The sequence below is a fragment of the Cebus imitator genome, unplaced genomic scaffold (assembly GCF_001604975.1).
Source record: "Cebus imitator isolate Cc_AM_T3 unplaced genomic scaffold, Cebus_imitator-1.0 Scaffold229, whole genome shotgun sequence".
Lineage (NCBI taxonomy): Eukaryota > Metazoa > Chordata > Mammalia > Primates > Cebidae > Cebus > Cebus imitator.
Genome location: NW_016107544.1, coordinates 2,855,254 through 2,879,401, shown reverse-complemented (window position 1 = coordinate 2,879,401; position 24,148 = coordinate 2,855,254). Strand labels below are relative to the sequence as shown.

Below are 24,148 nucleotides of genomic sequence, written 5' to 3'. Positions count from 1 at the left end.
CATAGTGGTTTTAGAGAATGAGGTTTTATTGAAAAATTACACAATAAGAAATTAATACTGTATAATGCAAACTCTACTTTTCTGCAAATGAGATAGGGTGATTTAATTGTAAGTATAGAAACTATCTAATGTAAAACAATACAGTGCCTTTTTAGAAGATAATAGCAATGTACTACCAGTTCAGAGCAAAAATAAGGAAAATATAATCAAAACTTAGTCCTAGTAATTTCTCAAGAGTCAGATCTAATATAATTTCAGCTGTTTCCCAATACTGCCAGAGTTAATTGTGCCTTTATTTAGCCTTAATTGTTTACTTTTATTATAGAATTGATGTTGTCTTGCCTTTTTAAAAAGAAATCAACCTCTTTCTAACGTCCTCCAGGAGTACTTTTCAGCAGATGCTTTAGTGCTTAAATACCCTCCTAATTTATTTTTCAGTGGAACTGAGTTCAGACTGAGTTTGTCATTATTTTTCAAATATGGACTTCTTGAGGGTAATAATTATATTTAACTTATTTCTAGCACAAAGGATGATGCATTGCACAGAGCAGAAACTCTATAAATGCTTGTTGAATGGATAAATGAGTGGGTAGACTGGATAACTAGTCAGGCTGTGCACGGTTTATTACCGTTATGACACAGCTTTCTCTTCTGCAAGATGGAAACTGCAAGCAGATAATCTGTAATAGTCCTATTTTTAAAATTTTGTGATTTTAATACTTGCTTTTTCTACTTCATAAAGTAGATGTAAGGTTCCCCCTTTCTATCAGTAGTATTGTGACTGTTTCAATGTCCTAAGCTACAAAATTGTCTTTTTAGATGCATCCCTCTTTTTTACACTTCTTTTAGTCTGCCATTTAATGCTACTATTCTATAAAATTCACGTGAGTTTTTCTTTTGTCAGTTATTCCTCTTCCTCTATGCTAGTCCAGACACTTCTGTTAGCTTCTGTTGGTCCTTGACTGGCATTTGAATATTAATATGTGTTTATTTTCATGAACGTTTTGTCATTAGCAAAAGGCATGTAGTATGCAAGAAAATAAGAAAATTACCTTAAGCAGCTTTATGACTGCATTCTCTCTCCTCTTTCCCACTATGACCTGCCATTTCTAATCTTTCTGTTGATCCTTATTCTTTGCAGGTGGTATGCATAATTGGTTGTGCAGCCTCTCTGATATTCCTCACATACATATTTTCATTCATCTTTCGGAAGTGGAAAAAAAGTAATGGCTTTTGGTCTTTTGGGTTGTTTATTGTAAGTATATATACATGCATACACATTTATATTAAATTTTCTTAAAGTTTTTTAAAATGTAAATTTAAGTATAAATACATTGCTTAGAAGAGAATGGAGGGTTTTTTGTGTTTTTCTTTTGTACTTTCATTATTGTTGTACCATGTTTATGGTTTCAGAATGTTTTGTTCATTTTATTTCCTTTATTTCCCATTTGTTCTATGAGGTTTCTCTTTTAGAACTCTGTTTCTTTGGAAAGAAGCAAAATACCTGTAGAAACCATGGCATGTCACAGCTAAAAGATTAGATCACTTGAGACAGTTTCTTCATTTTACGGAGTGGGAAAAACTGAAAAGAATCAGACTTAAACCCAGGCCACTGAACTCAGTGAGGTTTTCCTTTTAAATAATTATTCTTGAAAAACAAACGAACAATGAGCATAATAGGTGGCTATATAGACTAATAACATAAATAAGTAAGAAACTGTTTTCTTAATAAATAATTTACTAATTACTTCAGGCATATGCTATTGCACCTCCTTCCCTATTACTAGCTGATTTCACATATTAAAACAGCCCAATTTTGTTAAATAAGGTTCACTGAAAGAACTAAAAACCTAAAATATTGGTCAAGTCCAAATCATAACTTTCATAAGCAATATAAAACTCTCCTCAGGCTCATCTCAGGTATGCCCTTAGTTTGGGGATCAGCTGTGAGAAAGGAAGCAAGATCTATACTTTGACTTTTCTTTTTTCTTCTGGATTTCCCTTTCTCTTTCTGTGGACAGTGTGGAGGGATTAGGGTAAAGGGATCAAAGTTATACTTCACTGGAGCTGTTACAGTTACATTGGTTAGCCTTTGTGAGTTGTAACTAAAAGTTGGATTTAGTATGAACAGGAATACACAAATATAACCAGTTGGAGAATTCAGTATGTCAGCAGAAATCCTAAAGGCTACTAAATTGCTCCCAAACCTCCAAATCCCATCCCTGTGACAGCTAATCACATAATTCCTCGGGCCAGTTTTATCACTGGTTGTACAACAGTGGTCAAATGTTATAGCCAAGGGTAATGTCTTCTTAACCATTGGTGTTAGTCATTGATCTTTATCTTTCTCTTGTAATCCCATTATAAAGGTAGGCTTGTCAGTTTCACTTTTTAATTTAATCCAATTTTGCTTTGTATATTTTGAGACTATTTTGTTGGGTGCATTGAAGTCTAGAATGATTATACACCAACCCTATTTATTCTTATGGTTTTTGGCCATAAAGTCAAATGGGTTTCATATTAATATAAATATACCAGATTTCTTTTGTTCAGTATTTGCTTGATAAATCTTTTTTTGCCATGTTTGTTTACTTTTAAACTTTCATTGTTCTTATGCTTTAATGTCTGTCTCTTTCAAAACAAATACGGTTGGATTTTATTTGTTGTTTTGTAATTCAGTCTGACAACCTGCTTTTAATGTAATGAGTTTATTGTGATTTTTAATATACATGAAGTTACACTGTTTTACTTTTTGCTTTATGTATGTGATGGCCCTGTGTGATTTCCCTTCTTTCTTGCCTTTCTTGTTTGTTTAAATTTGTTTTTATTCCACATTTTTCTCTTTTCTGGTTTGAAAGTCATAAGCTATATTTTATTACTTTGTATTAGTTTGCTAGCGCTGCTATAATAAAGTACTACAGACTGTGTGGCTTAAGGAACAGAATTATTTTCTCACAATTCTAGAGACCAAAAGTCCAAGGTCAAGCTATTGGCTGGGTTAATTTCTTCTGAGACCTCTCCTATGGGCTTATAGAGGGTCATCATCTTCTAGTGCGTTCTCATGGTCTTTGCTTTGGGGTGTGTCTGTGTCCCAATCTCCCCTTCTTATAAGGACAACAGTCATGTTCGGTTAGGGACTCCCTCACTGGCATCCTTTAAACTTAATTACCCATTTAGAAACTATTTCTAAATATAGTCATGTTCTGAGCTACTGGGGGTTAAGATTTAAACATACATGTTTTGGGGAGGCAAAATTCAGCCCATAACACCCCTGAAAATTTTTTAAAATACTAAACTTAACAAAGCCTAAAGTAAATAAATATCCTAATTACTTCCAACGCCATATTTTGGGGATTTTATTATTAATAATTTCTTACCCTACTTACATGCTATTGTCTAGTGTTTTGGTTTTCTTTTTTAATCCCTCAAATAAGCATCTTTATTAACATTTTAAGAACTTAAAAAAGATTTGTGTACAGTTTAAATCAATCTATTTGTTCACTATTCATACTTGGATTTTAGTCTTTTTTCCCTCCATTTTGAGACCTGTCATCTTTTTTTGTTTGTTTCCCAAAATGCATCATTTATATATTCTTTTAAGCAGGTCAGTTAGCTATAAACTCTTAGTTTTAAAAAAATCATTTTCACCCCCATTCTTAAAATATAATTTAGCTGCATTTGCATTTCTAGGTTGACAATTATTTTCTCTTGTCACTTTGAAAATTCACTCTCTTATTGCTTACATTTTTACTGTTCAGATGTCTGCTATCAGTCAGTTACCATCCTTTGTAGAGGCTCTCTCATTGACTAACCTTTAACTTTAATTTTTTTTTTTTTTTACTTCATTAGAATGTTTCTAGGTGTGGATTTCTATTTATCTTTATTTTGTACAAATTGTGCAAAAATAAAGATAAATAGACATCCAAACCTAGAAACATTCATTTCTGAACATTCAAATTTATTTCTGTCGTCAGATTAAGAAAATTCTCAGCCAATACCACTTCAAATATTGCCTCTGAGATTTTCACACTATTCTGTACATCTGTTAGCATTTCATTCAAATTTTCCATGTCCTTGTCCTTGCTACCTTCTGGGGAAAGCTTTAGACGTTTCTTCCAATTCACTTGTTTTAAATTCAATTATCTTTACTCATTGACTACATAAAATTTCAGTTTTGTTTTCCAAATCTCTTTTTGTTTCTATTTAAAATATGCTTATTTCTCACAATCTTTTGTTGCTTGCTATTGTTCTATATTTCATATTTGATTTATTTAAACATTTCATTGGAAATAATATCTCTATTTGTTATTTGATAATTCTAGTATCAAAAGTCATCTAGTGCTTATTGCCTTGCATGTTTGATGTATTTTTTTGTTCTTGTTGGGAAGAGGAGCTCATATTTGGTTGACTTTAAAGTGTGGAACTCCTAAGACTCTATATTAGGGATGTTTTCATCCTCAAAAAATTTTCAATTATTTTTGTGAGAAGTGCAGTATAAAATCCATCTAAGATTGTATAAGCCAACTTAGAGTATCATGCCTCAATATGGAATTTGCAAGGAACTCCCATCAAAAGAGTTTCATTTTAGTCTCTCCAAAGTCTTTGCAGGGAAGGACTTTAAAGAGAACCCAAATCATGTCTTCCTAATCCATGGGCTGATATAGAGATTTGTCCTCAGCCCAAGCAGATTTTGTGTTTACTTAATGGTCCAAGTTGGGTTTCAGGCTTTTTGTCCTTGAAGAATTTCCTTACTTTTTTTTTCCCTTGAAACTAGCAGTATATTTAAGGGGCTCTTGTTTTAATTTCCCCAAATTTAATTGTACAGTATGGGTAAGACCCTTTGGGGTATTTGTTATGCCTTTTCACTACATACAGATGTCTACAACTGACTTTTGAGACTGCAGTTTTATAAAGCAGTGAATGTAGAATAAAGTTGGTAGCAGATGGAAGAATAAATATAGAATGCAGAAGCTGAAACAGGAAGTGTTTGATTACTCCTTACAATGCATTGTTGTTGCTGTCATTGCTTCGCAGAAGGAGTGGTTGATGGAAGACTTCTTCTTTTTTTTTTTTTTTTGAGTTTTGCTCTTGTTGCCCAGGCTCCAGTGCAATGGTGCCATCTCATCTCACCACAACCTCCACCTCCTAGGTTCAAGTGATTCTCCTGCTGGGATTACAGGCACACACCACCACGCCCAGCTTTTTTTTTTTTTGGTTTTGATGAGTAAGACAATACAGATGGGGTAATTACTATAGTAAGATGACAAAAAGAAATGGAATGAAGATGAAAGAAGCAAGATGTTCAAAGGTACGTTCTTCACTTGCATTGTTAGATTTAGAAAATCTAACAGTTTTTATACAATACTGAAGATACATTGCTATATATTTTATTGAAGCAATACCTTTAATAATTACAAAGACTATGGCCACTAAATCTTTGAGGAGATTCTGAAATATACACAAAATTCTTAATCACTGTACTTTTCTAAGGAGATATTGTATGAGTCAACTGTCATACATCAAGTCAATATATAATGTGTTGGATACTGTGAGCTTATATATACAAAACAGATGTTTCTAAAAGCCTAAAATAAAGAAGCAGACAGTGTCTGTGAACTGGAAGATTCACTAAGTAAAGATATCATTTCTCCCTCAAAGTAATTTATAGATTCAATACAATCCCAATTAATGTCACTTCTTATGGAATTTGACAAGCAGATTCTAAAAAGTGCATAAAAGTACAAAGAATCAAAAATAGCCAAGACACTTAAAAAAGAAGAAGGTGGGAAGATTTGCTGTCTCAAATAAACGTACCATAACTGAGACAGTGTGGTATTGATGTATAAACAGAAAAACAGATTAATAGAAGAAACCAGAAAGGCCAGAAATAGTCTTAATCAATAACAAAGGTAGCACTGCAAAGCAGTGAGATAATGATATGGACAAGTGGGTATATAAATATGATACATATCAAAAAGGCATACAAATAGTGTTTCTTCCATGTGTACAAGAAATTTTTCTGAAGGAATAAACAACATAAACTGAAATAAACTCAGGGTTTCATCAGCTTATTTTATACACATTGTGTATATTTCAGAATCTCCTCAAAGATTTAGTGGTCATAGTCTTTGTAATTATTAACGGTATTGCTTTAACAAATTATATAGCAATATATCTACAGTGTTGTATAAAAATTAAGTTACATTTTCTAAATCTAACAATGCAAGTGAAGACTGTATCTCTGACTATCTTACATCTTTCATCTTTATTNAAAAAAAAAAAAAAAAGGAAAAAGTCTTCCATTAACCATTCCTTCTGGGAAGCAATGATAGCAACAACAATGCATTGTAAGGAGTAATCAAACACTTCCTGTTCCTGTTTCTGGATTCTGTATTTATTCTTCCTTCTGCCACAAACTTTATTCAGTCATCTCCCACTGGGTCCCTCCCATAACACATGGGAATTATGGGAACTACAAGATGAGATTTGGTTGGGGACACAGAGCCAAACCGTATCATCTTCCTTTTCTTCCTCCATTTTTATTCCTGTAACTACAGTAATTACAATACTATTTAACAAAGTGTTTTGTATAAACTGGACTCTTAATATGTATCCTTTTTGATTATTTGGTGAATAAAAACAGAACAATGGAAATCTTCCTTATTCTTTGCCCTTCCCAATATTTATTCATTCATTCATATTGATTGTATTTTCCTGTGTGCCAGATACTTTGCTTGAAATATAACCATGAACAAAGCAAATTTCTGCAATTAGGGAGCTTACATTCAATGAAATATAAAAGAGAATAATTCCTGTTCAAATCAACATATATTTGACCCTTGAATAATGTCAGAATAAGAGGCACCAATCCCCCTTAACCCATGTAATTGAAAATTCGTGTGTAACTTTTGACTCTCTAAAACTTAACTTCTCATAGCCTATTGTTGACTGAAATCTTACTGATAACTTAGTTCCTTAACACATATTTTGTATATGCGTTATACATTGTATTCTCACAATAAAGTAAGCTAGAGAAAAGAAAATGTTATTAAGAAAGTCATAAGAAAGATATATTTACTTTCTTTCATTCTTAAAAGTAGAGGTGGATCATCATTCTTGGTTTTCATTCTTGCTGTCAAAAATGAAGAGAGGAGGAAGAGAAGGCAGAGGAGGAGTTGGTTTTGCTGTCTTAGGGGTGTCAGAGGTGAAAGAGGTGGAAGAGGTGGAAGGGGAGGCAGAATAGACAGGCAGACAACTTAGTATAACTTTATAGAAATACAATTTCTGTCTTACTTTTTGCTTTTTTATTTCTCCAAAAATGTCTTTACATAGTACCAATCCTTTTTCTACTGTTTGCTTTGGTTTCAATGCCTGTATCATAGAAGATTCCATGTCATAAAATAAGTCAAAAGCAGTCTTGAATAATCAGAATCCTTCTTTCAAATTGTTTAATGTCAATTCGTTTTCTGGCACTGCTTCTTCTACATCTTCTTTCTCATCCTCTGGCAATGGAAACCCTCCTTTCCATAAAATTGTCTTCTGTTAATTTCTCTGGTGTGGTGTCTATTAGTTCTTGAATTTCTCTAAGATCCATATCTTGAAACCCTTCACACCCCACCCTATTTGCCATATCTACAATCTATTTTTTATTTCCTTGATTAGTTCTATTGTAAATCCTGTGAAGTCATGCACAACATCTGGATACAGTTTTCCTCAGCAGCAATTTATTGTTTCAGGCTTGATGTTCAAAGCTCTTTCTGTAACAATGATGGCATCTCCGATGGTAGAATCCTTCCAGACTTTCATGATGTTCTCTCTATCAGGGTTCTCTTCTATAATGTTGACAATCCTTTCCATAGAGTATTGTGTGTAATGAGCCTTAAAAGTTCTTTTGACCCCTGATCTAGAGGTTGGATGATGCTGTGTTTGGGAGCAAGCAGACCACTTTGTTGTTGTCGGTGTTGAACTCATTTGGTTCTGGGATACCAAGGGTGCTGTCAAATAGCAAAAGAACTTTAAAAGGCAGTTTAAAAGGAACTTTAAAAATACTTGCTGACTTTAGGGACAAAGCATCGATGGAACCAATCCAGAAAAAGGGCTCTCATTGTCGAGGCCTTCTTGTTGTATAACCAAAAGACTGGCAGTTGGTGTTTATCTTTTCCCTTCAAGGCTTGAATGTTAGCAGCTTTATAGATAGTGGCAGTACTGATCATCAATCCAACTGCATTTGCACAAATAGCCTGTCCTTTTCTATCTTAAATCCTGGTACTTAATTCTCTTTCCTACTAATCAATGTCCTTTGTGGCATTTTCCCCTCAGAATAGGGCACTTACATCTGTATTAAAAATATGTTCAGGTAAATATGTTTTCTCTTCAATGATTTTATTAATAGTATCGGGGAGCTTGTCTACTGCATCTTGATTGGCTGAAGCTGCTTTCTCTCTTATCTTGACATATTTTAAGCCAAATGTCTTTCTAAAATTATCAAAGCATCCTTTGAGGGCATTACATTCTCCAGCTTTTGATCTTTCACATTTCCTTTAAGTTGTTATATAATGACTTCACTTTTTATCAAATTGTATTAAAGCTTATAGGTATAAAAGTTGGATCTTCAATATGAGATAAAAAGGTATTTCACAAAAAGTGCAAGGTTTTTGTGCCTCCTTGTATGGCTACAGTGACAGATGCATAAATATCCTTTTCTTCTTTTACAGTAGTCCTTACACTGGATTTATTTACTTTGAAATGGCAGGCAACTGCAATTTATAGTACATATGTATGTATCAATCTATGGTGCATATCAAGCAATTCAGCTTTTTTCTTGTAATGTCATGACTTTTCTCTGCTTCTTGGGAGAACTTCCAGAATCACTAGTGGAAATTCCTATAGGTCCTATGGTATTATTCAAAGTTTACAGTATTGCACTAAACACAATGAAAATCTGTAAGAACCATGAGAGGTCATTTTTTTCTGAGATATGCCATTTGCTTGAGAGTAAGGAACCTCACACAGCATTTTAAGGGAGTATTTGCAAACTTGAGCTCCTCACAGTAGCAACAGGAGTTGACTACAAAATTATTACAGGGGTACAGCATGTTCTACAGTTAATTTTATGCAGTCATGATTTAAATCTGCATCCTTATGTTTACATTTTTTTTGATTGCTAATGGCAACATGTATGGTATGTAAGTGTTTCTGTTCATGTTTTGATACAGTTTAATTTTTTATAACAGATTTGCTTATAATTTACAGTGGTGACAAAATAGACTAATATCTACATATATTTTATGCATTCATGATATACCTAACTTTTCTTTAATTTTTTCAGTACATGTAGACTATGGGGTTCATCCGTGAGGTTTTCAAATTGTCACAAATCTTCCCCAAATTCCTAATATATTTATGGAAAAAATGCACCTATAATTGCATCCATGCTGTTCAAACTCATGCTGTTCAAGGGCCAACTGTATACACCCTTTAGAATGTCATGTGAATTTTGAATGATGGAAGAACTGGAGCCAGAGAGCCATTTTAGGAAACTACTAACAGTCTGAGTGGTGATATGGGCTGCCCTTTAAAGTAACATTCATATTATTTACCTCTGGGAATGTTCTAAACTGTTCAATATTCCTACCTTGGATCTCAAGACTAATAATTCTGACCTTTCTCTGACTGCTTAGATATGGCAATAAACACCAACCTCAAAGTTTATCTTGTCTTTTAAATTCCCAAGTCATATCATCAGTTAATTCTTCACTGTATCTTTGTACTGAAAACATATTAAGATTAGTTATAATAAATTAAGTGAATAATGTTATATCACCTTCTTTTATTATTGCCATTTATACCTACTGGGTAATGCAAAATCGTTAAGATATTTATGTCAGACCTTATTGTAATTCTGTGTTTTAGTTACAGTGGAGTTTGATACTTACTAAAGAGGACATCCTAAGAATATTTCTATCTGTGAGGCCAAAATTGAATATGACAGTATCTCCCAGGAAAACAGCTTATTCATAGGAAATACCTGAAGATATCAAATATAACTAAGAAAATTATAATATCTCTGGATTTTTTTCTTCTAGATATTAATATGTGTATCCACAATTCTGGTATCAACTCAATATGAAAAACACAATTTAATTTTGTGCATAATTTTAATGCCTTCCTTCACTTTGCTTGGATATGTCACATTATTGATTCAGGTAAGCAATGTTACCTACTGTGTCCTTCTTATCATAAGGTGTCTGGAAATGAAGCATGGAAATGAAATAATGAGTAAAGACCCAGTTTTCAGGTTGGGAGAACATTAATTGAGATCTGAATGTAATTTAAATATTTAGTCTTTTAAGATTTATATTTTCATTTTATTTATTTTTATTTTTGAAAATAGAGACAAGATCTTGCTATATTGCTCAGGTTGGTCTCAAACACCTGGCCTCAAGTAATCCTCCTGCTGTGGTTTTAAATATTTAATCTTTATGGCAGTATATTTAACATCAGTTTATTAAAATGGATTTACTACCCAGCACTTGACTAAGCATGTTGCATAGTGCTGTTTTTGGAAAAAGAAAACAGAATTAGATTGGATGCAGGGATATTTAGTTTCTAAGTCATAGGTTCCAATTTTAGGTAAGATAAGTTTTGTCCTGTACATCTTTGTAAGTAGTGGTTAAGCGTCAAAGCTTGCTTTTCTTCTGGTTTTGGCCATTATGGGTCCCTAAGTAGAAGGCACAGTAAAAGCTGGTTCAATATAAAACCAATTAGGATGATCTTTTATGAGGAAAGTGGTCATGATCTGGATGTGACAGACTAAAATACCCATATGTCTACATTTAAGAGATTTAAAAGAAGCGAGAGAGCCAGTCGACAGGATAAATGTTTTAAAGAGAAGATATAGTCAAAGAAGATTTCAAGGGTCTTGGCTACTGGAGGTATTATTACTACCAAGAAGAATCTTGTAGTTAATAAATTAATCATTTAATAGTCTTTAAAAAAGGATAACAATTTAATTATAGGGGTTTACATTTTCTTGATAGTTGTTGTACAGCCAGAATTGCATTTTTATGTATTTTATTTCCTCTGTAGAATCTCTCCATGAAGTAGAGAAATTCATCCCAATCCAGAAGAGCCCTAAGAAGAAGATGAAAATGTTCAAGCTGAAAGAGTCAAAGCAGCAAATGCACTCACTACTCCAAACTTGGAGGAGGTGGACAACAGTGATTAGACCCTTAATGAAATTCTCAGATAATTAGTTTGTCCTATAGAATGTTGGTTTTTATTTTGAAAAGTTGCTTTTGTTTTTTTAATATGTCTGTTTATAGCTAATATTCAAATTATTCTCTTTAAAAGTAACTACCCTGTCTTCATTCTTTTATTTTTTTCTTCTTCAGTTTTCTGTGGGCCTTAATATTCCAGCTCCTCATTCATCAGATTAATTCAACAAGTTCTCTGATATTTTAAAATTAATTTTAACAAAATCCGACATCTTTCAAGTCACAATTTCATTTTGTATTATCCTATACTTGTAATATTAATAACTGAATAGCATATGAACAAGAGCAAATGAATTTACAATGCATGGAAATCAATATGGAATAAACTGGGAATGAAATTAGTGGAAAGGGCAAGGATAGATGCTAGCATAATGCAAAGGGAATGTATTTTATTAGGAATTAATTTCATTAGTAGTTGATTAAGTAGCCCTTATTTATGGACATACATTTGGGTACTTTATTTGAAAAAAGAGGTTAAAGCTCTTCAGCTTGGCATCAAATTTGGTTAGGTTTATAGAGTAGGAAATGGAAAATAAAACATTAATTAGTAAAATATCTGAAATGTAACAGGAAAATCATGCTTTGTCATATTTTCCAGAAACCAGTCATAACTGCAAGCTATTTACACCAGGAATATTGTGAAACAAAGAAAAGTTGCTTTTCAGCAAGAAAGAAGAAAATAGCCATCAGAAATGTTTCCTTTTGTGTTAAAAAAGGTTTGAGTAATTGCTCTCTTTATTACTATTGTTGTAATGTTCCTTATTCTCTAGATTTAAGACTAAAAAGGGGACAAATTTTTATTCTTTGAGACTGTTCATATTTCCTGGTTAATGTGTAATTATGAAACTTCTTCACAGGTCAGCAAATAAGTCTTTTCTACTTCAAAATCATGTCCCAATTCAAATGGCAAGACCCCAATTCTCTGTATTAATGTTATAATACAGGAGTTTTCAAGGTGCTAGCTAAGCTTTTGTTTTAGAAACGTTATTTTGGGCTGGCCGTGATGGCTCATGCCTCTAAGCCTAGTGCTCTGGGAGGCTGAGGTGGGAGGAGTGCTTGAGGCCAGGAGTTTGAGACCAGCCTGGACAACATAGCAAAACTCTATCTCTACAAAAAATTTTTAAATTAGTTGAGTGTGGTGGTGCATGCATGTAGTTCCTGCTACTTGAGAGACTGATGCTGGAAGATGGCTTGAGCCTGGGAGATCGAGGCTGCAATAAGCAATGATTACACCACTGCACTCCAGCCTAGGTGACAGGGCAAGATTCTGTCTCTGAAAAAAAGTCATTTTGTTTCCAAATATTGTGGAACCAACCAAGCAATTTTAGATTAATCAGCCTTGAAAATTCAAATACTGATGGTGACTCTTTCTTCCAGGTGAAATTTTAGGATAACTAGGCCACAATGGAGCTGGTAAAAGTAGTTCCATTAAAGTGATCACTGGGTACACTGCAGGAGTGGTATGTGACATGTGAAGGAAATTTTGTTTTAAATATTGATGACATCCTTCTGTTATTCCTATCAGTAAATCAAATATAGAAAAATAGATGAAAGAATTTATAAAATTTATCCTGAGTATTCAAAAAATATTGTAGCTTAATGGCCACTTTTATCTCTTTTAGTAGAGCAGATTGGAGCAAAAACCAAAGGTGGATCTGGTATTCATTGTCCTGCATAGGTGGTGTTACAGGGAGCAGAGCATCAGTAATGCAACAGTATGACAACAGCCTCAAGTTCTTGGGGTACTGCCCTCAGGAGAACTCACTGTGGCCTGAGCTTACAATGAAAGAGCACCTGGAGTTGTATGCAGCTGCGAAAGGACTGGGTAAAAAGGATGCTACTCTTAGTATTTCATGGTACAGAGAGAAGTCTCACAATTTGTAGCTGAATGAAGGGAAAAATATGTAATCTCTTTATTATATAAAAAAAAGGAGATCATAAACAATGTCTTTAAATTTTCATGCAAATAAAATGTTTGAAATACCTGAATAAGAACCAAATCATAAGATTTAGCATTTATGAAAATGTTAAGGAAGCTTAAATTTACTATCTAGAATAATAGTGCTAAGGGCTTCCTGTAGTTATTTCAGATAGGTCCATTTGCTGTACACTTCATGTATAATCACACTGTTTTTTGTCAGATTGATGGAAGCTCTCAATCTCCAGGAGCAACTTAAGGCTCCTGTGAAAACTCTATCAGAGGAAATAAAGAGAAAGTTATAGGCCAGGCTCGGGGTTGCTCTGTGCACCCATGGCTGGGTGCCCATGGGCTGTTCCTCCCATTGAAGCTGTGCTTCATGCTGAGCATCCTGAGGAACCCATCAGTGGTACTTCTAGATGAGCCATTCACCGGGATGGACCCCAAGGGGCAGCAGCAAATGTGGTAAGGAGAGTGAATATTAAGTGTCAGAGTCATTAGAATACATCTAGGTTGGTTTTTTGTGTGTATGTTTGTTTGTTACATTTTGTTCCATTTAACCTTTGATGTGCACATCCTCTATTACGTAATTCAGTGAAATTTAATATAGCATTCAAATTCCTCCAGGAAGGAAAAAATAAACATTTTAAGACCCAAATAGACTCTTGATTATATTTGATTGGATTTTTCTTCTCTTATTCCTCTTCCCCCTGTATTTTATTTTTCCATTTCATTTTTCAATTATTGAAAGTCATATAGTGTGATATTTCTCTATTTTTTACCCCAACTTTTCTTCCCCAATAGTGGATTATTTTAATCAATATTTTCCAATACTCTTCTTTTTATGAAGCCTATTAATATGGTACTACCCTTAGGTAATGTAGCACAATTTTTATTCTTTTTATCTATGGCAAAGATTTTCTCTTGTAGCCTAATTTATTTATTATTCATGTATTTATTTTATTATATTACTTGAGACAGGGTCTTGCTCTGTCGCCAAGGCTTAAATGCAGTGGTGCAATCATAGCTCACTGCAACCTCAGCCTCTTGGGCTTAAGTGATCCACTCACCTCAGCCTCCTGAGTAGCTAGGACCACAGGCATGTGCCACCATGTCTGGCTAATATTTAACTTTTTTGTAGAGATAGGGTTTCACCATACAAGCTTCTTGTATCCTAACATAAAATTTTCTCTTTAGATTTCATGCTTTTTCCTGCTTATCTATTTTCCCAAATTACTTTCTAAATGCGAACAATCCCTTACTTTATTTTTAGGCAGACACTTTGGGCTACTGTTAAAACCAAGGAGTGGGGTGCCCTCTTGACCACCCATTACATGTCAGAGGCTAAGGCTGTGTGTCACCATGTAGCCATGATGGTGTCAGGAACGCTAAGGTAGGTAGGTGCCTGCCCTGAGCCAGCGCAGGACTAGGATGTTCTTGTAGAGAGAGTTTCAGTTTGCTGTGAACAGCTGATGCTCTTCAGCTCCCTAATGTATAATTAAACATCTTCCTCTACAGTGAGAACTGAGGAAGAAATTAAGAGACAAGTATTTTTTCTTTCTTTATCTACCCTGAACTAGGTGTATTTGTTGCATTCAACATCTGAAAAACAAGTTTGGTAAAGATTATTTGCTAGAAATTAAAAAATGAAAGAACCTACTCAGGTGGAACCTCTTCACACAGAGATTTTGTATTTTCCCACAGGCTGCTGGGAGGAAAGGTAAATGATGTTTTTGGTTTGAGTAACAAGTATAAGTATTTTCCAGTATTTGTATCATTTAGTTTTGTGCTAGTCTAAACAGGAAGAGAAAGACTGAGCAGGCTTGTTCATCACAAAACAAGTTATTTGAGGATTGCTAGGATATGTGGTAAAAACTAAAAAGTTATTTTCAGTGAGTGTTTTAGACCTCAGAAAAAGTGAATGATGTGTGTGTGCATTCCTTTGTATGTGTGTAAATGGTGGAATGGCTTGGAGATTAAGAACAAAGCATAGACAAATTAAACTATCAACTTTTTAATGATTTTTAAAAATAGACAATGAAAACAATACTTTCACCTACAGGATTTTGCTGAATATAAATTGTATCAAGAGCTCTGTAACACAGACTTCCATGCTTGAGAAGTATTTACTCTATCTGGAATTATTCAATCGAATCATCATTTGGTCCTCCCAATGTTTATTTTAAAGTTGTACGTGGTCAGCCATGGGTTATAAGTAATAGTAATCAAACCATTGTGAATAGCAGAATGAGGCTGAATTTAATTGAAAGATGAACAGAATTTTCTGATATACTACTTCTATTCATTTATTTTTATAATATTTATTATATTTATTGGACACCTATTATCGACTGCAGGCTGTATGTTGAACAGTCAACAAAATAGACAAAGTTCTTCTCTTTTGGAGGTGAAGATATTAAGCAAATGAAAATGCAAATAAACGAGGATATGACATTGAGGTAGGACTTATTTATTTTAATTACTTTAAATAGCCACATGTAGTTAGTAGTTACTCTATTAAACAGTGCAGGCCTAGAGAATTAAAAGGAAAATCATAAGTGTGGTTGTCTCAGAAGGTAAGAGAGAAAGAGTATGTTTGTTTTAAGGAGGATGTGTACAATTTTATTTAATGGCTTTAAGAAGTCTGAAAATGAGGACTGAAGAGTGTTCATTGGATTGTGCAACGTGAAAGGGGGTTGAAGGTCAAGAATTATTTTTTAGCAGGAGAGTTCAACATATTTTAATTCTTATAGGAAAGATTAAAAATTAAATCTCAATCTCTACTATGAGAGGGAAAAGTAATGCAAACATTCAAAAAGGTTGCTTTTTGAGAGTAAGAAATATAGTACAATAAGAAAGTGCAGGCTGAGTGGGAAAGATTCTTGATCAGAGCTGTTTCTCAAAATTTATCTTTAACATAAAATTAGAGGCAACTAGATTTTTGTTGTTATAACATTTTTTATGACTGAATATAAGTTATTTCACACCAATTCATGCTCTATCAAATCAGACATTTTTATTTAAAGAACACTTTGAAAAATTATTTTACTTTGCCTTTTAATTCCTCCCCAGTGTTATCACACTGAAACTTAGTGATAAAGCTCACTCTTCTTCCTGACAGATATTCCTCCTCAATGGCATATAAGTTACCTGCGGAGCGTGTCCACCCTCTATCTTGGGACTTTTTCAAATTAGATGCAGGTAAATTTGGGTTTATATAAATAAGACTTTATGTATTGGTTGCATATTTTCATGTAGAATATATACTATGCACTTTCAAGTAGAACAATTAAATAATCAATCAAAACTTGGAAAATCCCTACCAGAATAGTCTTAACAATCTCAAAGGAAATTAAGTGGTGGTCCTAGATGTGGGTTTGGTCCACACAATTCTTCCTGTACTGACGAGGAAGCCCAGCCACAGATCAGTCAGGTTATTCCATCCTGTAGGACTGAACTGGGGTACCAGGGCTGTTTCTTACCATGACACCAGTGCATAGAATTGAAGGATAATTATAAGAATGTTGTCCCAAAGAGTATCAAGGTGAGCTTTTGGGTTCTCTCTGTTTCTAAAAATCAAAGTACCAGGATCAAATGTACAGAGGCAACAATAGGAGGACTGAGTGAAGATCAGCGAAGGAAAACACAGAGGGGTGAGATGTAACAAGTCACGATTGAGGAGAGGCTTCTGAACTAGTTCCAGAGACACCATGCATTTATGGCTATTGTTGCAGAATGTAGAAGTGTGAGATCTGTTAAAAGGGAGCCAGCAAGGAATGGACTTCTCCACAGATTTATAAATATAGAATAAATTATTCTCAACAGCTGCTTTGGAGTCTAAAGCATACATGTAAATAATCAAAAGATTATTACTAAAATAGGACATAAGGAGCTTTTTAGAGAGAGTTTATAGGAAATTGAATATGTTCACGCATGGCTATCTTTTATTAGCCATATCAGCACTCTTCTTAAATTTATCTTTCAAGGAAATGTAATTATTTGGCCTATATCTTATAGTATCTAAACAGTTTGAAGTTACTATCTCTATTGTGACTTTACAAATACTTGGTGAAAAATATATAAGCCACTAATGTCAGCCTCTTTAAATGCAGTGAAACAGACCTTCAACCTGGAGGAATACAGCTTTTCTCAGGCTACTTTGGAGCAGGTGCGTTTTCTTTGAACAAGAGAGTATCATCCAGATAACCTCTATATGAAACCATCTTTCAGAAACACTGTGACATTTTTGTATCTTTTTTATTTTCTCTTACTTAGGTATTCTTAGAACTCTGTAAAGAGCAGGAGCTGGGAAATGTTGATGACAAAATTGATACAACAGTTCGATGGAAACTTCTCCCACAGGAAGACCCTTAAAATGAAGAACGTCCCAACATTCCATTTTAGGTCGTACTACATTGTTAGCTTCCATAATTCTACAAGAATGCCTTCTTTTACTTCAGTTAACAAAAGAAAACATTCAATAGTGTAAACATTCAATAATGATTAAAGTTTTCATTTTTTAAAATTTTAGGATGAAGAAAACAAGGAAATATAGGAAAAAGTAGCATACAAAATTAGCAAAATCAGACGTGTTATTCATCCCCAACATATGTCTAATTTGTGCTTAAAAATAATTTAAAAATCATATAATATTAGGTTAGATTTTGGTTATTATCAATAAAATTAACACTGAGCACATTTTACAAATAAAAATATGAGTTTTTTAGCCTAAACTTCAAATGTATCAGCTATTTTTAAACACTATTTACTCAGATTCTAATTTAATGTGACATTCACTGTAAGAAGCTCTGATAAACTGTTGAAATGGCATAGCAGAACATTTAATTATGACATATTCTGATTATCAAATAAACACATGAATTTTAGTACATATTAAAATTATATGGAAGAAGATAACCATAATCTGTAAGAAAGTATCACAGTTAATATTTTATTCAGCCAACTTTTATATGCAATGTATTTTTTATGAGTCCTTTTTCAAAGGTAATATCAGTAGGCATAGTAATTTTTTATATCTTTTCACTTTACAGTTCACAAACATTTTCCATGTTATTATAACCCTTTTGTGTTATATAATTGCTGCATTGATATAATAGCTGTATTGATGAATACCAGAGTTGTTACATTTGAGTTATATGCAAATTTATTTCTTAGAAATAAAACTTTGGGGACTCCATGTTTGGATCCCCTTCCACGAACACTCTTGTGCTCATGGAAGCTGTTTTTCTCTATCCAGGATTTCCCCTCTGGAGTCCCCTTCCATGAACCCTCCCTTCATGAAAGCCTGTCTTCCCTTCCCAAACTCCATCTCTCTATTCCCTTCCACTCAGTGTGGAAGCTGCTTTCCTCTCCTGGATTCCATCTTTCTGGATTCTCTCACTCAGTGTGAGAGTTAGCTCTTTATTTCTTTCTCCTCCTGTTTCTCTCTCTCTCTCTAAATAAATCACTTTCTACAAACAAACAAAGAAATAAAATTTTGATGCACTTTTCTTATGTCTTCTTTATTAGAGTCTTCAGGTAAGTGATTCAGATATCAAATGATGGCTTTCTGTCTTTGGTAAGATCCATATAACTTTATTCTCTGACCTGTAGAAAAAGTCATTATCCATCTGCTATTGTTTTGATATTTGACCCTCTGAATGTCATGTTGAAATTGGCTCCGAGTGTTGGAGGTGGGGCCCAGTGGGAGGTGTTTGGGTCATAGGGATGGATCTCCTTATGAATTACTTGGTGCTGTCCTTGCAGTTATGAGAGAGTTCCTAGGGGAACTGACAGTTAAAAAGAGCCTGGCATCTCTTTCTACCTCTCTCTATATCTCTTGCCATGTGATTTTTGCACATGCTGGCTCCACTTCACCTCTGCCAAGTAGAAGCAATGTGAGGCCTCACTGGATGCAGATGTTGGTACCACATTTCTTGTACAACCTGTGGTTTAAGAATTCCAACAGAAACAGTCAGCCTAAAAGTATCCTGTGAACACCTAGGAAGATAGGACGTCAGACAGGCAACAACTTCAATGCAAAATGTGTCTTGTTCCAAAAGTGACAGGAGGACCACTGCCACAGAAGCCACCCTAAAGTGAGAAGCAGCAGTAAGAAGATAGATCTATCTAGTGGAAGCAGAGCTGACATGCAGTTGCTGACTTTCACATGCTTTCAACAAGCAGCATTTGCAGCAGAGCAATATGAAGCATTGGTTGAATGAATACAGAGGCAAATCCTTCAGAAAATGCAGGATTGTGTTGGATTGGGTAAAAAACTACCAATGGTTACAAATAAAATGAATGTACATTTATTGCCCATAAATTCTCAGTGTCTCAATCCATTTAATTTTTTTGTGGCAAAAATATAGAACAAAATTTGCTTGAAATAAATCAGATGCAGAGAGAAAATATTGTACGCTTACACTCATATGGAACATCTATTAATAAATTAGGCACATTCACTGAGACAGAAAGAAATTAAAGATTACCAACAGCTTGGGGGAGGAGAGAGTGGGAGTTATAACTTAGTGGTTACAAAATTCCTCTTGGGTTTATAAAAAATTTGAGAACTAGACAGTGGTGCTGGTTGCACAATTTTATGAATGCAATTAATGTCACTGAATTGTACGCTTAAAAATTGTCAAAGTGGAGAATTCAATTCATTTACTTTTTAAAAATATAATTTTTAATATTCTTATATGTTTTTCTATAAAAATTATAGTATTTATACAATCTAAACTGAAAAATCCTCTTGCTTGGCTAATACATTTTCTATCATATGCACGCAGAATAATATATCTATGATTATATAATGATCTTACTTAACATACTATGAACATCACACTTTCCTAGCCTATTATATACCTGTGTCAGTTTAAGCCAGTTTTTTGTTTGTTTGTTTGTTTTGTAATGTGTATGTAGTATTTCTGTCTTTGGATGTACCAAAACTTTATGGTTGAGAATAAATTGAAAGATATATAGGTTGTTTCTCAGTTTTCCTCTTTTAAACGATGCTGCAACTAAGAATGTTGCATATATATCTTTGACAGGGTTCTCTAGACAGACAGAACTAATAGGAGATATACGTGTGTGTGTGTGTGTGTGTGTGTGTGTGTGTGTAGGAGTTTATTAAATAGTATTACTCACATAATCACAAGGTCCCACAATAGGCTGTCTGCAAGCTGAGGAGCAAAGAAAGCAGTCCAAATCCCAAAGCTAAAGAACTTGGAGTCCCATGTTTGATTGCGGGAAGCATCCAGCACAGGAGAAAGATGTAGGCTGTGAGGCTAAGCCAGTCTAGCCTTTTTATGTTTTTCTGCCTGCTTTTTATTCTGGCTGAGCTGGCAGCTGATTAGATGGTGCCCACCCAGATTAAGGGTGGGTCTGCCCTTCCTAGCCCACTGACTCAAACGTTAATCTCCTTTGGCAACATCCTTACAGTCACACCCAGGATCAATATTTTTATCTTTCAATCCAATCAAGTTGACACTCAGTATTAACCATTACAGCAGTTATCTACATAATTAGTTCAAATATGTTCCTAGAATGTCTGAGTCACTGTGTGGAGTTGTACCAATGCATTCTATCCCTAGTTTTCCGGAAATTTACTCAGAGAGGAAGGAATTAGAAACTGTGGGCATAATGCCAAGTGAAGTGTCCATTTCCATAAACAAAAAATGATGGCAGAAATATACAGCTAAAATGCAACTAAGAAAGGTCCCAGGCTCTTACTGTAATCCCCGGATAATAACACACACCCCTCCAATCTGTGATTAGATTGGGAAAGGTGGAAAGTGAAGAGAAATTTGAAAGCCTGTCATATTATGTTCTTTCACCTTGGCTGGGGGAGTTACGAAATCATGATCCAACTAAGGGAAAGCCTGTTACATCACTGAACAGAACAGAGAAGTTAGTCAAGGAAGAAAATGCTCAGCCTAATGATCATTCTACCATATGGTTTCATTTTGTCGTTGTGTTTATTTTTTCACTTGCAACCAGCCCAGGGGGGGTCACACGGAAAGAAAAAAGTCTTACCAAGGACCTTGGCTACTCAGCCAAAACCATCTCCAGGCTGTGGTAGTAATTGAAGTGAAGAGGACCTTTGTTTCTGAGGAATCCTATATCTCTTAGAGAGGGAAATGAAAGAAGAAAAAGAGAGGTTAGCTTGTCAGAAAAAAACAAAAGGAAAAAGAAGAAAGAAAAAGTGTCACTGACCTAATCAATTGCCAACAGAGTCCAACCACCGTGCTGATGAATCTGGACTTCTTTAATATGAGTCACTAATGGGAAAAAAGTTATTGGCCAGATGAGAAAAAATTAGACTACAGAATAATTAAATCCAAGTGAAATAATCAGCAAAGTTCTCCAAAGAAACACACATAATTATTAAAAAAGAAGATCTTAAAAATACTACTACTTAGAATTTTGTATGAGTCACATTTGGAAGAGGTAATTTCCTCCTTAGTTTCTAATAGTCTCATTTGTTTGGTCTGCTGATTTGTTTTCATGATAGGCTTTTGATTATGAGTTTATCTTCTGGGAAGAATATTTCTTTTAACTCTGTTTCTTTGTGTTCTGAAATTTGGATGTATCTTCACAGATTTTTTTGTGTTTTATCTGTGACACTCCAGGATAGTAAGAGGAGGAGGAGGAGGGAGGAGGAGGAGGGGAAGTATCAGCAGTAAGTAACATTTTTTGAACTTTTACAATTTTCCCTCATTGTTCTATGTACTTTACTTATATAGATGAATTTAATCCCTATAATAAACTTATATATGTTAATACTGTTATTTCTCCACTTTTAGGGGGTAAAAAAACGTGAGGAGGTAAGAGTTAAATGGATTGTGCAAGGTCACACAGCTGGTACATGGTAGAGCCAGAATTTGAATACAAATTTGGCTCCAGAGTATATGCACTAACTGCTATGATATATCTCTGGACATGTTATTATGCTAGAAGAATAAATTCAGATTCCTCTGCTGTCTCTTTTACCTGATACTGGCTCTACATGCTTTGGGATTTCATTTTCTATGGGCGATCTCTCTGTCTCTCTGTCTCTGTCTCTCTCTTGTCTCTCTCTCTCTCTATCTGTCTGTCTGTCTTCGAGAATTTGGGCAGAGAATACAGCTATCCTCTTCCCTGAGATTGTATGTGAACTTTTCCTAGTTTTTTGTTTGTTTTCATAAGCACTGGACAGTCCTATAAACCCTCTGGATTCCTGCAGGAATATGAACTCCAGCTTTCCAAACTTTCCATGAATAAGTTCAGGTCAGAGGGTCATTAAAACACCTGAGGCCTGCTTTTCAGTTCAGTATATCCTTGAACTGCTAGAGTGTATGAAATGCCACTCACAGCTTAAGGGAAACTTTAAATTCCTTTTCAGTTTTAATACCTGGAAACATGTCTTTCAGTCATTTTTGGTTTCTTCCATTGTTGTTTACATTCTTTATCTTTTTTTCTTCCTTTTTTGAATTTGACTATATATTGGAAATTCAATTTGGAGGTATATTTTACCCACCATTTCCATGACCTTCTAGCTGGCAGCTGGGCACTTCAGTATATTAGGTCACCATTTGTGGGGAAATTGTCACATTACATAAGGAAAATGGCCTCCCCAAAATGAAAATAAATGAAAGGCAACAGGTCAAGAAAAAGGAAGAGAAAGCATACACAGGAAACAATGGTAAGAAATTTAAGTAATATATATATATATATATATATATATATATATATATATATATATATATATATATATATTTAATATAAATAATTATAGATATTATAGCTGTTATTTTTAACACAATTATGAGTGGCAGAATGAACATAATTCCTAAAATAAAGTATAAAGGGTCTAAAACAATGATAACAAAAAAATTTATAAAAACCTTAACTCTATTCCAGTTGGTTTAAAAGTACCTTTGAATTTTGTTGTATTACTAATACAAAATGTGTTTATGACTTACCTTCCAACAACCCATGAGTACTTTAGAACACCTTTATTAACTGTGTTTGTGCCAATTTTTCAGTGTAAAAAAAGTGTCATTTCACTGTTGACTATTTTTAAAAACAGAAGTAATTGCCAAGGAGAGAAATTATATATATATATATATATATATATATATATATACACACACACACACACACACACACATACACACACATATATATGTGTGTGTATGTGTGTGTGATACAAATAATAGTATCATGGCTGTAGTAGATGTTGTTGTTTAAATTATCTGCTTTACTACAGAAAGTTTCTCAGCTTTATGATTATTAACATCTGTGGATTGGGAGCCATGTCAAATATTTGAGATTTCCCAATTCATGGACTTTGGCTTCCTGTTTTGCCATTTACTGTGGCTGGTCAAAAAAAGTTTGCAACTCTTTACAGAGCAAAGAGAGACAGACTATGCTATATGAATTGAGCATGTTTCAGTTTGTTCTAGACTTCATGCACAAAAATTTATCTGAATCTTTTTATATGTTTTGTAGACCTTGGCAATACACTGACTTATTTGGGTCTTATATATTAATGAAATCCTGCATCCACTGTGATGAGGGTGGGAGAAATAAATTTGTTAAAAATTCTTCATTTGTCTATCCTAGGAGTTTCTCTAAGGCATACTATAGATTGCTTAGCTTTATTAGGAAAAAAAAATCAGCTCCAGAATATTCTGCTAATGTAGTCTGAATTAGTTAAATATGCAACTAACTGGCAATTGTGTTTATTCATCAGTAGTGAAAAGAAAATAGATACAGATTTATCATACAAATTTAACTGCTTTGTTTGGTTAGTTATTGTCTTTATTCTTTCTTGTTCCTTCCTCCCTCTGGGTCTCGTATTTTTGAAGAACTAGTTCCATTTTCCTTGTTTACCATTTAGTCCCTTATCCTTGTAGTTGAAAGGCCAATTGAACAAACACAGAATTTGTTTTAGTCCCAACCAACCACA

At 34.1% G+C, this 24,148-nt stretch overlaps 1 protein-coding gene across 1 annotated transcript in view; it reads left to right on the top strand.

Moving 5' to 3' along the window:
* LOC108281683 (ATP-binding cassette sub-family A member 10-like) overlaps positions 1-18,413 on the top strand; it is a 41,597-nt gene extending 23,184 nt beyond the window's left edge. Inside the window, 15 exon segments of the mRNA XM_037727405.1 lie at positions 850-884; positions 1,142-1,255; positions 10,086-10,297; positions 11,089-11,209; positions 11,875-11,992; positions 12,654-12,740; positions 12,955-13,132; positions 13,418-13,511; positions 13,565-13,659; positions 14,468-14,587; positions 14,775-14,835; positions 14,838-14,914; positions 16,316-16,395; positions 17,307-17,362; positions 17,470-18,413. Of these exon segments, the coding sequence (XP_037583333.1) occupies positions 850-884; positions 1,142-1,255; positions 10,086-10,297; positions 11,089-11,209; positions 11,875-11,992; positions 12,654-12,740; positions 12,955-13,132; positions 13,418-13,511; positions 13,565-13,659; positions 14,468-14,587; positions 14,775-14,835; positions 14,838-14,914; positions 16,316-16,395; positions 17,307-17,362; positions 17,470-17,568 (1,547 nt within the window). The 3' untranslated portion in view covers positions 17,569-18,413.
* Positions 18,414-24,148: the final 5,735 nt, after the last annotated feature.